General features: G+C 43.3%; 1 protein-coding gene across 7 annotated transcripts in view; it reads right to left on the reverse strand.

Moving 5' to 3' along the window:
- Positions 1–13610, reverse strand: part of EXPH5 (exophilin 5) — a 66522-nt gene that overhangs the window by 19314 nt on the left and 33598 nt on the right. For 3 of the 7 annotated variants that reach the window (XM_047691110.1, XM_047691109.1, XM_047691111.1), the window contains exons 2-3: positions 7111–7271; positions 5172–5334 (exon numbers count right to left, since the gene is read on the reverse strand). In XM_047691110.1, the coding sequence (XP_047547066.1) occupies positions 5172–5334; positions 7111–7271 (324 nt within the window). The other 4 variants (XM_047691113.1, XM_047691112.1, XM_047691114.1 and 1 more) reach the window with 3 other exon arrangements.

Consider the following 13610-nt stretch of genomic DNA (forward strand, 5'->3'; position numbering starts at 1 on the left):
TTCACAACCAGAAACCACCCATACCTCCCCACCCCCCCATTTATACCCCAGTTACGGCATGTACCATCTGCTGCCTTCATGTTGGCACTAGTCCCCTGCCTGTCCCTCTCCCTCCAAGTTTTGTTCCAATCCACTTCCTACTCTATAGCCAGAGTGATCAGTGTAAAGTGAATCACGCTACTTCTCGGTGTAATATTTTATGATTCAAACTCTACCCTGCACCTGCAAGGCTCTATACAACCTAGTCCCCATACACTCTGCATTTGTACATCCCTCTGCCACAGGCACTTGGCACAGCTCTGAGCATCTGCACAGAATGTACCTGAAACCTCTTTCTACCACATGTGTGCCTGGGCAACTCTCCTCTTCTTGAAAAACCATGACTGATGTCATCTTCCCTGGAAGACCTCTCGGGCTCAAGACGTAATGTACCAGACACTCCCTCATACGTCGTGCTCCCAGAGCATGAGGAACTTTCCCACCGTAGCACCAGCGTTCTACGTTTCTCTCCTTCCGTTCCGTCATCCCCACTGGACTGAAGCCCGAGATAGCAAGGGCTGCATGCTTCCTTCCACGGCGCCGCGCACCGTGTTGCTTGAGCACCCTTCTTGAATAAATAAGCAAATGTGTTCCTTTTCATCCTCATCACATCTGCTCCAACGATCTTTCGTCACCAGCACCTGCTGAGTTTCCTAAGTCGGAGGAAAGAGTTCACCTCCATTCCCCCGTCTTCTTCACCCACCACATCCTGTCAGCAGGTTCTCCCGACTCTACATTCTAAGTCGTGCGTGAATCTGCCCACAGTTTGCCCTCCTCCCTGCCTGCTACCTCGTCCATCATCTCAGCAGCCCCTTCCCTGGTCTCTCTGACTCCGGTTTTGCCCCCTCAAGTCTGTTCCTTGTGCTGTAGCCAGATCAATCACCCAGCCTCGCCCCTATGGGCATTTCTTTGGGGGTGGTGGTCGTAGCAACATGGGTTACCCAGCAACATTGCTGACCCCCTACCCACCGAATGCCCAGAGTTCCCACCCTTCATTGTGAAAACCAGAAATATCTTTTGGGGGACAAAATTGTCCCTGGTTGAGAAGCACCACGCTAAAATAATGTTCGTAAAATGAAGATCTGATCATGTCATTCTTCTGCTTACAAACTAACAAGGGGGGCCACCTGGGTGGCTCAGTCAGCTGAGCGTCCGACTCTTGATCTCAGCTCAGGTCTTGATCTCAGGGTTGTGAGTTCAAGCCCTGCACTGGGTTCCACGCTGGGCATGGAGACTACTTTAAAAAAGAAAAAAGATAAAACTAGCAATGGATAAAATAGACATGTGTACCTGCACACATGCACTGAATACACCAAAATATTTTAGTGTTTGTCCAGGGCAGTGGGTTGTGGGTGACTTTACCCAATATATCGGATATAAATATACATAAGTATACACACACACACACACACACACATATATAAAAGAAATACACACAAAATATACACATATATAAAACATATACATATATATAAAATACATAGAAAGTAAGGGAAAATGGTATTAAAGTGAAAGTGATTAAGGTCTTCCCATTGTCTATGGGATCAAATACAAGCTTCTTAGCGCTGCATGTCCTTAGCACCGCTGGTCCCTGTGTTATGGCCTCTGCCAACCTCTCCCATTCCACCTCTTACTGGTCTCACCTTATACTGGGTCACTGAACCTCAGTGACCTAGATGTGTCCTTGCTTTTTCCAGTCTCCACACCTTGGCTGTGTCAGTTTTTCTGCCTAGTGGAAACTCCCAACTCTAATGACCGAGCTCAGTCCTCTGTGTCCTTTGGCAATGGGCTCTCCTCCTCCGGGAAGGCTTCCGGTCCTCCAGTCTGAGTTCAGCGCTTCGCCCATGTGTTCCCATGGCAGGAGTACCACCACCCTCCCTAGCACTCACCAGAGGACACCATAATCACCGGTGGACTCAGCGGTCACTCAGGCCACAGCGAGGCCGGATGGTACCCCCTGTGAATTCCGCAGGGCGTCCCTCCCTTGAGATACTGTCATTTGCCAGAAAACTGCCATAAGAAATACCTGAACCCATGATATTCTGCCACGTCCTAGAGTTCGTGGGGCACCTGTTCCCAACCACACACAGTGCTCTGCTCCTCCCCACCCCGTCATGATCTCTGTGTCTTGGGATCCAGACCCAAGTCGGGCTCTGTGCTCAGCTCAGTGAGCCTGCTTGGAATTCTTTCCCCTTCTGCTCTTGACCCTGCTCTTTCTCTCTCTCTCCAACAAATAAATAAATGAAATATTGAATAAAAAATAATGGCATAATTCGGGAAGTGCATAGAAAGGAGAAGGAGGAGAAACTCGTCCTTACGTGAAACAGAAATGGCAAACTTTTTGCCTTTTTGTTAATTCATTCAGTCACCATGTTCCCACAGCTTTTTACCCACTCCTTATAGGAAATCAAAGCTTCAGTATATCATATACTTTTATTGACTGGGGCTTTCTAAAGTAAATATCTGATGAAATGACCAAATCCCTTTTCTTCCGGGGAGTGTCCTCCACGATCCAATGTCATTTTTTGGTTAAACCACAGCTTAAAAGATGAAAAGATATTTCTATGATACTTGAGTCTTTCAGGGTTGAGCAGGAGGCTGTATTTTGCCTGGAGGGGTGGGTTCTCTCCCTGTGATTTGCAAAAAGATCCTCTCAACTGCGTGGCTGATTTGTTCTGTGGAGCACAGAGTGTGACAAAGTGGAACCGAGATGGCTTCGGCAAGTAGGAACCTGACGGCTACCTGGCACGCAATGACTCTGCTTTCCTGTGGCTGGCCCGTGCAGCTGGCTGCTTCCTGGTGCAGCTCAATGGGGGAGGAGATCCTGAATCATGTATTTGGAAGGTGGACTTTGTATTTCAAAAGCCAGAACTGCCAAAGAAAGGTAGGCTCTACTTAAGAGTCAAGTGTCCCTGGAAATGCACAACACACAATGTATATTCCTGCCACAGTAAACACTCCCTAAAACCACCCCCGGCCACACACACATTCAGGATTTATATCTGAATATTTAGGTCACACACATATTTAAGAATCAAAAGGACAGGGGCAGATGGGTTAAGTGTCTGCCTTCGGCTCAGGTCATGATCCTGGGATCCTGGGATCGAGCCCGGTGTCGGGCTCCCTGCTCAGCGGGGAGCCTGCTTCTCTCTCTCCCTCTGCCTGCTGCTCTACCTACCTGTGCTCTCTCCCTCTCTCAAATGGATAAGTAAATAAATAAATACAATCTTGAGAACAATAAATAAAAAAAAATTAATATTTTTGCAATTTATCTACTGAAACTTGTTAGGAGCAAAAAAAACAGTGTCTTCATGATATTCTGCACCAGCACAATGAATAAATATTCATTTCCATTTCCATTTTGAAAGTAAAATGGATTCAGAGAAGACAAATTCTGAAAACTGCTTAACATACCCATATATACTTAAAGGATAAAATCTGCTTCATGTCTGCATTCTGATTTTTATGTTTCAGTTTGTGTGGTTAAAAGAAAGTTGCAAGTCATGCTGGCACACAAGGATGGTTACTAAACAGAATTTTGCGAAGTTGGAAATTTTTTTTTCACCTTGGTCTGTACCCAGAAAACATGATACCCCCATGGAAGATTCTAGATTTGCCGTCTTCTTTAACCCACTTTTGCCGTGACTTGCAATATGAGCTTGGAAATAACTTGTCCACAGAGTGAACAGGTTCTTCAACTTTTCCCGGTTTACTGATGTCAGATTGTTAGCTGTATAAAACTCTGCCTTAAAGAAAATCACCGACAACGCAAACTCCTATCGCAAGTCCCAGCTACACCACACATCAGGGATATTCCCTTTGTCCTTAAAATACATATTCCCTCCGCAGGAAACACCCCTTGACTCTAAATCCCCAAATGAGAGGATTACTGGTGTTTCAAACATTTTAGGAAGAAAAGCAACTCACCTATTCGCAGAGTACTTCCTTGCAAGTGACTCGGGTAGGGACAGTCACATAAATCTACATTCTGTTCAGCTCCTCATTATTTCAGCAAAGACGAGAGCGGGTTCAGGGGAACGTGGAGAGCAAAATGCCTTCCATCCACCCGGGAGGGGAGGGCTCTCCAGGTTCGGAAGCCTCATCCCCTGCCGCCCCCGAGCCGCGTGCCACTTACTGTTTCCAGCAGGAGTGACCTCCAGCAGCTCCTGTCTGGTGCGGCAACACACTCTGAATGGTTTGACGGCACACGTCACGTGTGAAGCCAACACCTTAAGAGGGTGGGAAGCTTTTCAACCAGGAAGACACGCTGAAAATATTCACCAGGCAGCTCCATCGCATGTAAGCAAAGCCTTGCTTGTTTTTCCCAAAACATCCCAACAGCCGGTGAGTCGAGATGAACTGATTTGCACCGTTCTATGCTGGGAACTCTCTGGAACGACGCCTGTTCCAAAAAGCTTCCCTTCCTTTGCCTTAAGGTTAAATTCTGGGTTCCCTCCAGCAGAACAGCCGTCCTGAATCCAGTTAGTCATGGCAATATCTTTATCCCCTCAGTTTTAAAACGCAAGTTTTCTCGACTCTCGTGCTCATCTTACTTTCATTTCATCTTTCTACCCCATCTCTCCCTGTGACCACAGACACACATATTCCCAAGGAAAAAGTAGTTCTGATTTAAAGATCTCTTCCTAATCTATGGACCATAATCATCACTGCTAATAGACTATCTGATCTGAAAAGGCAGTTTTCTTTTCGTTTTTTTTTTCCCCAGAACAAGCATCAGAACAATTTCTGAGGCAGACTGTTTAGATAATTTTGACAGCCAATCTAATAACGGCTTTAAGAAAAATAAAATAAAATAAAATAGAGATATCTTCCTGACCAGGGCATAGACCAGGCTCTTGAAACAGTGGAGAAAATCAATGAGCATTTCCCAACACTTAACTCATCATTCATCGAGTGTACGACCTGGGATCTGTGCAGTTGGCTAGAAGCTGGCTTTCAAAAGAGTCAAGTTTCATGGTTTCAGAAGGACTTTGTCCCTCTGCAAGCTCAGTCCTGTTTCAATTGTGACTATCTGCATTTAAATCCTGAGAACAAACATTAAACACTCTGAACACAAAACAGGCTACCGGCCTCTGACGTCAGAGCTGCCACAAGACCCGAGTTTAACTCACCCTTTCTGTCCCAGAGACTGAAGCTTTAAAGTCTCCTTTCTGGATTTTCTGAATGAGAACAGGGACGCAAATGACGATCGGAAACTCAGCCGAGAAGAAACGGATGTTGGGTTTCTTTGATGAGCCGTATTTTTAGATCTTGATGTTTGTAATTTCATGGAATCTAGAGAAATTGTAGAAATCTGGCATCAACCAGTGTTTCCAGGTAAATACATCTCGGAGAACTAAGACTTCGTTCTTGCTTCCCACCACTTAATGCAAAAGGAGAATGCAGCAGGCACCCCCACATGAAGACCCTAGGACGTCAGGGGAGCCCCCTGCCTCTGATGGCTCTGCCGAGTAGAGAAAATCCTTACAAAGAGTAGGGAGTCTTATAATACGCACTGTGAACTGCAGTTCCTTGGAACGTCCCTCCCCACACACCAGATGCCCAAATCCATCCAAAGCCTAACGTAAGGTGTCAGGGCCCTCGTTCAGCCTTCGGGGTGCTTCTAGCTACCCTGTCCTCCCTGTCCTACAGACATTTTTATCTTAGTGCTTTAAAGCCACAGTGATAGACACTACGCAGCTTTTTACTCCAAAGAAAGTAAAGGAAAAGGAAATTAAGCCCTTAGAGTGTTCCTTATTCCCATCAGAAATCTACCTCTGTGTATTTGCTACACATATGGTTTAAATGTGTGTCTGTATGGACTCTGAAAAACGATCTGAGAATTTTGAAGGGGTGGGGGGTGGGAGGTTGGGGGCACCAGGTGGTGGGTATTGTAGAGGGCACGGATTGCATGGAGCACTGGGTGTGGTGCAAAAATAATGAATACTGTTATGCTGAAAAAATAAAAAAATTAAAAAAAAAATAAATGTGTGTCTGCTTGTAAGAGAAACACGTCTAATATATGTATAGATAACACATATATGTAAGCGTTAAAAATTCTAAGGCAACATCAACATATACAAAGTCTACAATACTGTAATATATTTAGACATGCTGGATTTATAAATATTAGAAGAATTCAAGGTAAGGGAAAGTCGCCATGGTCTATATGGGGTAAATTTCAAAGTCTTAGCTATGAGTCTTTTTAGATGGATTTGTTTATTATGGGAGTTGTAAAATGTTGTCAGAATAACTTTTAGAAATATTGTTACATGTTTCTTGATGTTACTAATGTTAGCAACACACCAGCAGAAGTAGTCAATATGACTACATCAGTAGGAAGATACTCTATACTGTTTTTGTACTTTATAATTGATGAAATTATATTGATGAATTGTGAAAGTGGGTTTTATTACCCTCATTTACAGATTTTAAAAAAAAGTGATGGGGGAAGATGAGTGAGGTGAGTGTAGTCACATAGCTGGGGTGTTCAAAGAAGCATTTACCTACAGATTTTAAGTTACCGAAGTATCAGATGGGTGGGGGGGGTTTCCACTACTTCCTCCCATAATCCACTCTCCCCCTTTTTCTCCCCCCTCCATTTCCCCCTTCTTTCGCACCATTATCCCATTCATTTAAGTGTCTGCTGTGTTCCAGCTCGGTGCCTTATCCGTATAAAACCACCCTATGAGCTGTATTATCATACCCATTTAAAGATGAGAAAACTGAAGCTTACAGAGAATAAGTAACTTGAACCGTATATGGGATTCTGATAGAACAGAGAATATAGACAGAATGGAGATTTGAATCCAAGTCTTCTTTTTTATTATGGATGTCTGTGTTCTTCAACACTACGCTATCTTGCCTGATTCTAAACCCTCCCAAGACATTGTAGTACATTTTCAGTTCATGCTTTTTATTATATGTTAGATGATAAAACTTTTGTACCTTATGATTTAAAAACAGTCCTAAATATGGATTGGTTCCATTGGAAACCCACTGAGTCATTACCTAGAACGCTGTGCTGTAAGAGAGGAAAAAAAAAAATCTAGATTTAAATTTTTTTCTCACCATTTTCTGCCATCCCCTTCCTGAGTCTGTACGTAAGTGGTTGTTTTAACATTTGGCTAACATCTGTTTCATTGCAGAACTTTTTTCTTTGAATTTCCTCAAACCATTCGCCAGTCACTCCTTGAAGCCATCTGATATCCCTCTTTGTCTTCTGGAGTTTGCTGAAATAAAACAAAAATGTCAATGCATCCTTTAAATTTCTTGATATCAAGTGCACATTCATGGGACAGGAGGCTAAACTTGACCTCGTGGGAGAGCTGAATAAACTCTAAGTCTTGCGGGGGATCTGGCTCTAGTCAGAATTCCCTTTCACACCATGTATATATTTTAGCTGTTTTTCCAAATACGATGACAATCTAAAAGTTTTTGCCAGTCGTTAAAATAACCAGGCTGGTGATGACAACCTAGGTTGAGCATTATGCGAACCCAACCTAAGAATACAGTTGAATGATTGATGATTTAATGACATAGAGAAACCAGTATATTCTAGTTCTGATTACTCATTCATTCATTCATTCATTGTTTCCTGAGCAATGTCCATGTCCCCACTCCCAGTGTGGACCGTGGGGATTCAACATTGAACATAATAGATGGGGCCCTTGCTTGCCCATACAGTGGTCAAAGATAAGTGTTTGCGTGCAAAGAAGAAATGGTTGCATATAATGATTTTAGATAAAGAAATTCCTTAAACACAAAAACAAATTCTTTAAGCACACAAAAAAGCCCAAGAATGAGCACCCAGCTAATGTTTAGAAATCAAGGCCAGTGTGACTCGAGATGGATAGGAAAGGCCATCCAGAGCACAAACGTGTCTGCCCCACACCTTCCGAACACCCAGCCTGACATCTTCTCTTTCCTTCTGTATCCTTTTCCCCTGCCCTTTCATCATACTTTATCCTCTTTCAAATGAAAAGTTTGCTGATGGGGCACCTGGGTGGCTCAGTGGGTTAAGTCTCTGCCTTCGGCTCAGGTCATGGTCTCAGGGACCTGGAATGAGTCCCGCATCGGGGCTCTCTGCTCGGCGGGGGGCCTGCTTCCCCCCCCTCTCTCTGCCTGCCTCTCTGCCTACTTGTGATCTTTCTCTGTGTGTCAAATAAATAAATAAAATCTTAAAAAGAAAGAAAAGGTTGCTGAGTCCTTCATTAAATCACTGGTTATGATTTAATCACTGGTCCTTTTAAGGCAGAGCATTTTGCTCTATTTCGGAAATCCCTAGAACTGTTCGGAAATGAGAGGTGCTTAATCCAGAGAGAGAGAGAGAGGAAGAGTGAGCGCTGGACGGGGCAAACTTTCTAGGCGAGTCTGTGAAGTAATGATGTAAATCTCTTCAAGTGGTCAGGTTGGCACAGCGCTGGGCTTGTTCATGGGGTCCAAGCTTGGGAGATTCTGCTGTCTGGGGAAGAATTTCATGTGATTCTGCAGCATTTATTCTTTATCCAGGGTCCTCTGGGAAACACCAGTGTTGGGGAGTGTGTAGGACTACGAAGATGGTGAGCAGGACAGCTGCAGAGCGGCAAATTTGGGGTTAAAGGTAATGAACCGAGATGGTTGCAACTCAGGCTCCTGCTTGGGGCTATGATACTGTCATTTTACAAAATAATCACGAAGGAAGCCAGAGGCCATCCTGCCCAGACTTGCATTTTGAACTGCATTAGGCAGCAATTGTCAGGTCCAGCCCACAACATCCGCCTGGGCGCCTCCATGTGTCACTGCCGTCCCTCTGACACCCCGCCACTCCTGTCTCTACTGACACTTCCCTGACTAACAAACCAAGGGACCACATGTAACTCTTTCTTTCTTTCTTTCTTTCTTTCTTTCTTTCTTTCTTTTTAAGATTTTATTTATTTATTTGACAGAGAGAGAGAGAGATCACAGGTAGGCAAAGAGGCAGGCAGGGGCGGGGGAAGCTCCCCGCTGAGCAGAGAGTCTGATATGGGGCTCGATCCCAGGACCCTGAGACCATGACCTGAGCTGAAGGCAGAGGCTTAACCCACTGAGCCACCCAGGTGCCCCCAACTAACTGTTTCTAATCAGTACAGTTGACAACTTGTCAACACCTCATTTATTAATGTCCCATGTTTGTTCCCCATTCTATGTTCTCAAAGTCCCCCCACAATCCCACAATTGTTCAAGACTGACACTCAGCACCGCCCCCCCACTACCACTTGTCAACGTATCCACCTCATCTCAGAGCACAGTCAAGCCACCTAACTTAGGAATTCTCCAAACAACATAAATGTATTTATTCAGTTTTATTAGAGGCTCAATGAAACATTGGCTCGGCTTGAAAACCATCACACTTCACTCCATTTGACCTCAAGTGCTCTTTCCAGGCTTGGGCTCACATCCATCCGTCACAGACTGTTTCTTCCTCCACTTCCAGCCAATGAAGTCAGAGATCCATAGCCCTATGGGAATACTCCTGCGGTCCGAATTCTACTTCAGGAAGTATATCTTGGTGAAACAGCCCTCCTACCTGTACACTAATTAGTTTCTAAGAATAGTATGCAGGCAATGCAGCCTCCTGGGAATGTCCCATAGCACGAAGCAGGAAAAACAAAATGCAGATTTTATCTATCTGAAGCTATGTACAATGCTGCACACATTGGGGGAAAAATCAGGACACCTGATCTCTTAAGGCAGAATAATTATAGTTATCATTTCTATTTCTAGCCTTTTAATTATGTTGATTCAGTATATACAATATATGATCCTATTTTTTCTTTTTGTTTGTGAATTTTTGTATTGTTGGTGTTTTTTTCCCATTACAATTTTTCTTGTAGAGAGAGGAAAAAAATCAGTGATGTTTTCACAGTCCTAACACAATCCCTGTTAATGATTTGGTGGTGATTTTTCACATGGTCGTGATAAAACTTATTCACTATACAATTGTAGAAGGCCTCCTAGGGGCCATGCAGGGAAACAACGATGAACAGAGGAGACGAGGTTCCCATCCTGTGAGACTCACCATCTTGTAAGTGGGACAGATCCGGGCCCCATCACAATATAGATGTAAAGTAACCAAGAGTGTCGAGTATGATTAATTCACTCAACACATGTCTGAACTCTGGGTATAGAGCAGGGAACAAGTCAAGTCCTTGCCCTCAGAGAATTTACACCCTGTGGGGGCAAACAAAGTCAACAGGTGGTAGGACAGCACCTGGGGCAGCAGCAAAGATTTTCTTGAGAAGTTGACACGTGGCCTGAAGGTTGAAAGATGGAGGGGTAGCAGGTGGGTGGTTCTGGGATAGAGAGAGCGCGCTTTCCAGACAGAAGAGGACCATCCATAGAGCAGCCAAGGAAAGAAGCAAGGAGCTGAAACGAGGCCAGCCTGGCCCGACTAACCTCGGGGAGAGCCGAGAGGGAGGCAGCTGCTAGATCACGTTGCAAGCATTTGAGGGGAGCAGTCTGGCACTGAGTCCTGCAACACTGAGAATACCTTGTTGACTTGGCGGTGACCTGCCACATCGAGTTTGCATTTTCAAAAGATCATCCTGGACTAAAACCCTTCTGCACAGCAAAGGAAATCATCAGCAACATGAAAAGGCAACCTACTGAAGGGGAGAAAGTGTTTGCAAATCATCTATCTGATACAGGGCTGATTACCAAAACAGAGAAAGAACTCCTACAGTTCAGTAGCCAAAAGAGCAAACGATCTGATTAAAAAAATGGACAGAGGAGCTGAACAGACATTTTTCCAAAGAAGAATACAGATATGACCAGCAGGCACATGAAAAGATGCTCAACATTACTAATCGTACAGGAAATGCAAATCAAAACCACAATGAGCTATCCCCTCGCACCAGGCAGATTGGCTGCTACCAAAGAGACAAGCACTAACAAGTGTTGGCGGGGATGCGGAGGAAAGGGAGCCCTTGTGCACTGACGGCGGGAACGCAAGCTGGTGCAGCCCAGTCTGGAACACAGTATGGAGGTGCCTTGAAATTTAAAAGTAGAAATACTACATGATGAAGTAATTCCACTCCTGAGTATTTACCCAAACAAAATGAAAACACTAACGCAAAAAGTTTATGCACCTCAGGAATGGTAATTGTGTGGAAAAACAAAATACAATATCAAATCCAATTTTAATTCCATGTATATAAAATACAATATTAAATATGTATAATGTGGGGTGCCTGGGTGGCTCAGTCGGTTAAGCGGCTGCCCTCAGCTCAGGTCATGATCACAGGGTCCTGGGATCAAGCCCCACATGGGGCTCCCTGCTCAGCGGAGAGCCTGCTTCTCCCTCTCCCTCTGCGTGCTGCTCTGCCTGCTTGTGGTCTCTCTCCATCTCTCTAATAAATAAATAAAATCTTTAAAAAATTTAAATATGTATAATGTACATGTACAGTATAATACAAATCCAATCATACACACATATACACACATAATGGAATACCACTCACTCATAAAAAGAATGGAATCTAACCATTTGCAACAAACTGAATAGAACCTGAGGGACTTCTCCTCAGTGAAATAAGTCAGAGAAAAACAGATACTCTCAGATCTCACTTATATGTGGAATTTAAACAACAACAAATCAAGCTCCTAGGCACAGAGAATAAACCAATGGTTGCCAGAAATGGGAGATGGAAGGTGGGAGAAATGGGTGAAGAGGGTCAAAAAGTTCAAACTTCTAGTTATAAAATTAGAAAGTCCTAGCACGTAATGTACACATCGTGACTATAGTTAATAATACCGCAACGCAGGGGCACCCGGGTGACTCAGTGGGTTAAGCCTCTGCCTTAGGCTCAGGTCATGATCTCAGGGTCCCGGAATCGAGCCCCACATCAGGCTCTCTGCTCAGCAGGGAGCCTGCTTCCCTTCCTCTCTGCCTGCCTCTCTGCCTACTTGTGATCTCTCTCTCTCAAATACATAAATAAAAATATTTTTAAAAATAATAATACCGCAACACAGATTTGAAAGTTCCTAAGAGAGTAGATCTTAAAACTTCTCATCATGAGAAAAAACATTTGTAGCTATGCGTGGTGACAGATGGTAACTAGACTTATTATGGTGATCGGTTTGCAGTGTATACAAATATTGAATCATTATGTGCACACCTGAAGCAAATACAATGCTATATATCAAGTATGCCTCAACAATCAAAAAGATCTTAGGCTACAGGTAGAGACAAGATTCCAAGAGAAGTAAAGTCAGGAGACTTGGAGGGTCCGGGACAGAGAGGTGTTTGCTGAGACCAGGGAGGGTGGTGCGGAAGCAGAAGAAAAGTCGGAAGGATTCAGCAGGTGAAGTTTACCCTCAAGTGATGACGTGACTTTGGAGGGCTGTAGGGGACAGAGGCATGTCAGGGAAGACTCCCTGATTTCTGATTCATACAGGTGCGTGGAAGATGCCATTCACAGGGATGTTGCATATACAACCTTCACAAAAACAACATTACATATTGAACAACTTTACCATTACTCATCTTTGGACAATCATTAAATATTTGCATAATATTCAAGACAGTATGATTTCTATAATTTATTTACTATTCCTATGGTGAAGAACATTACAATTTTGCCTTATAAATATCGCTGTAAGGGACAGCCCTGTGCATTTTCTGTTTTTACAGTACCTCTGATGGACACTGGGGCAGAATTACTGTGTCAGAGTCAAAAACATGTTTTGTGATTTCTCATATGCTACCAAAATGCTTCTCACAATGGCTGTGGCATATTACTCATACAAATGATGTACAATATGGCAACCGGCACCTTTGGAAGACTAGACGTTACTCTTTTGAGTATTTTTATTTTCTGAATTTAATACTTTCAAGGTACCATGTTTTAAATTGTGGGTAGTTATTTTTTTTTAAGGATTTTTGTTTCCTTTGCTTTTAAAAAAAATGCTACATTTTTTTCTTTCTTTCATCTCTCCCCCCCCCCCTTTTTTTTTGTTAAAGTAAGCTCCATGTGCAGCATGGAGCCCAACACGGGGCTTGAACTCATGACCCTGAGATCAAGACCAAAAAATGCTACATTTCTTTGATAAGTAGTGAGGGTTGATTACATCCCACACGTCTGCTTACTAATGACATTTTGTATTTTGGCAATTATACATTTTATCAATTTATGAATCAATGCCTCAGGGTCTTTCACTGGAATGAGGCATGTTTAATAAAACAAACTCATTTTTTCTTATTTATGTATATATTTTTCTTATTTTCTTATTTACTTATTTCTTATTAAATAGATATATTTTCTTATTTACTCTATTACCCCCAGATTTCTGACTTTCATTCTGATTAGGGCTGGAGCAGATAAAAATTATTTCATCTGTGGATGTGTTTATACTAAAATCTGTCTCTCAAAGACAATGAGAAATGAAATGCAGACAGTAGTCACACACAGATAGATAAAAGGGCATGATTTTAAAGAAATTCAGAGGCTTTGGGGTGCCTGGCTAGCTCAGTTAGTGGAACATGAGACTCTTGAACTCAGGTTGTGAGTTTAAACCGCATGTTGGGTATAGAAATTACTTAAAAATAACTA

Source organism: Lutra lutra, chromosome 10, assembly GCF_902655055.1.
Source record: "Lutra lutra chromosome 10, mLutLut1.2, whole genome shotgun sequence".
Taxonomy (NCBI): domain Eukaryota; kingdom Metazoa; phylum Chordata; class Mammalia; order Carnivora; family Mustelidae; genus Lutra; species Lutra lutra.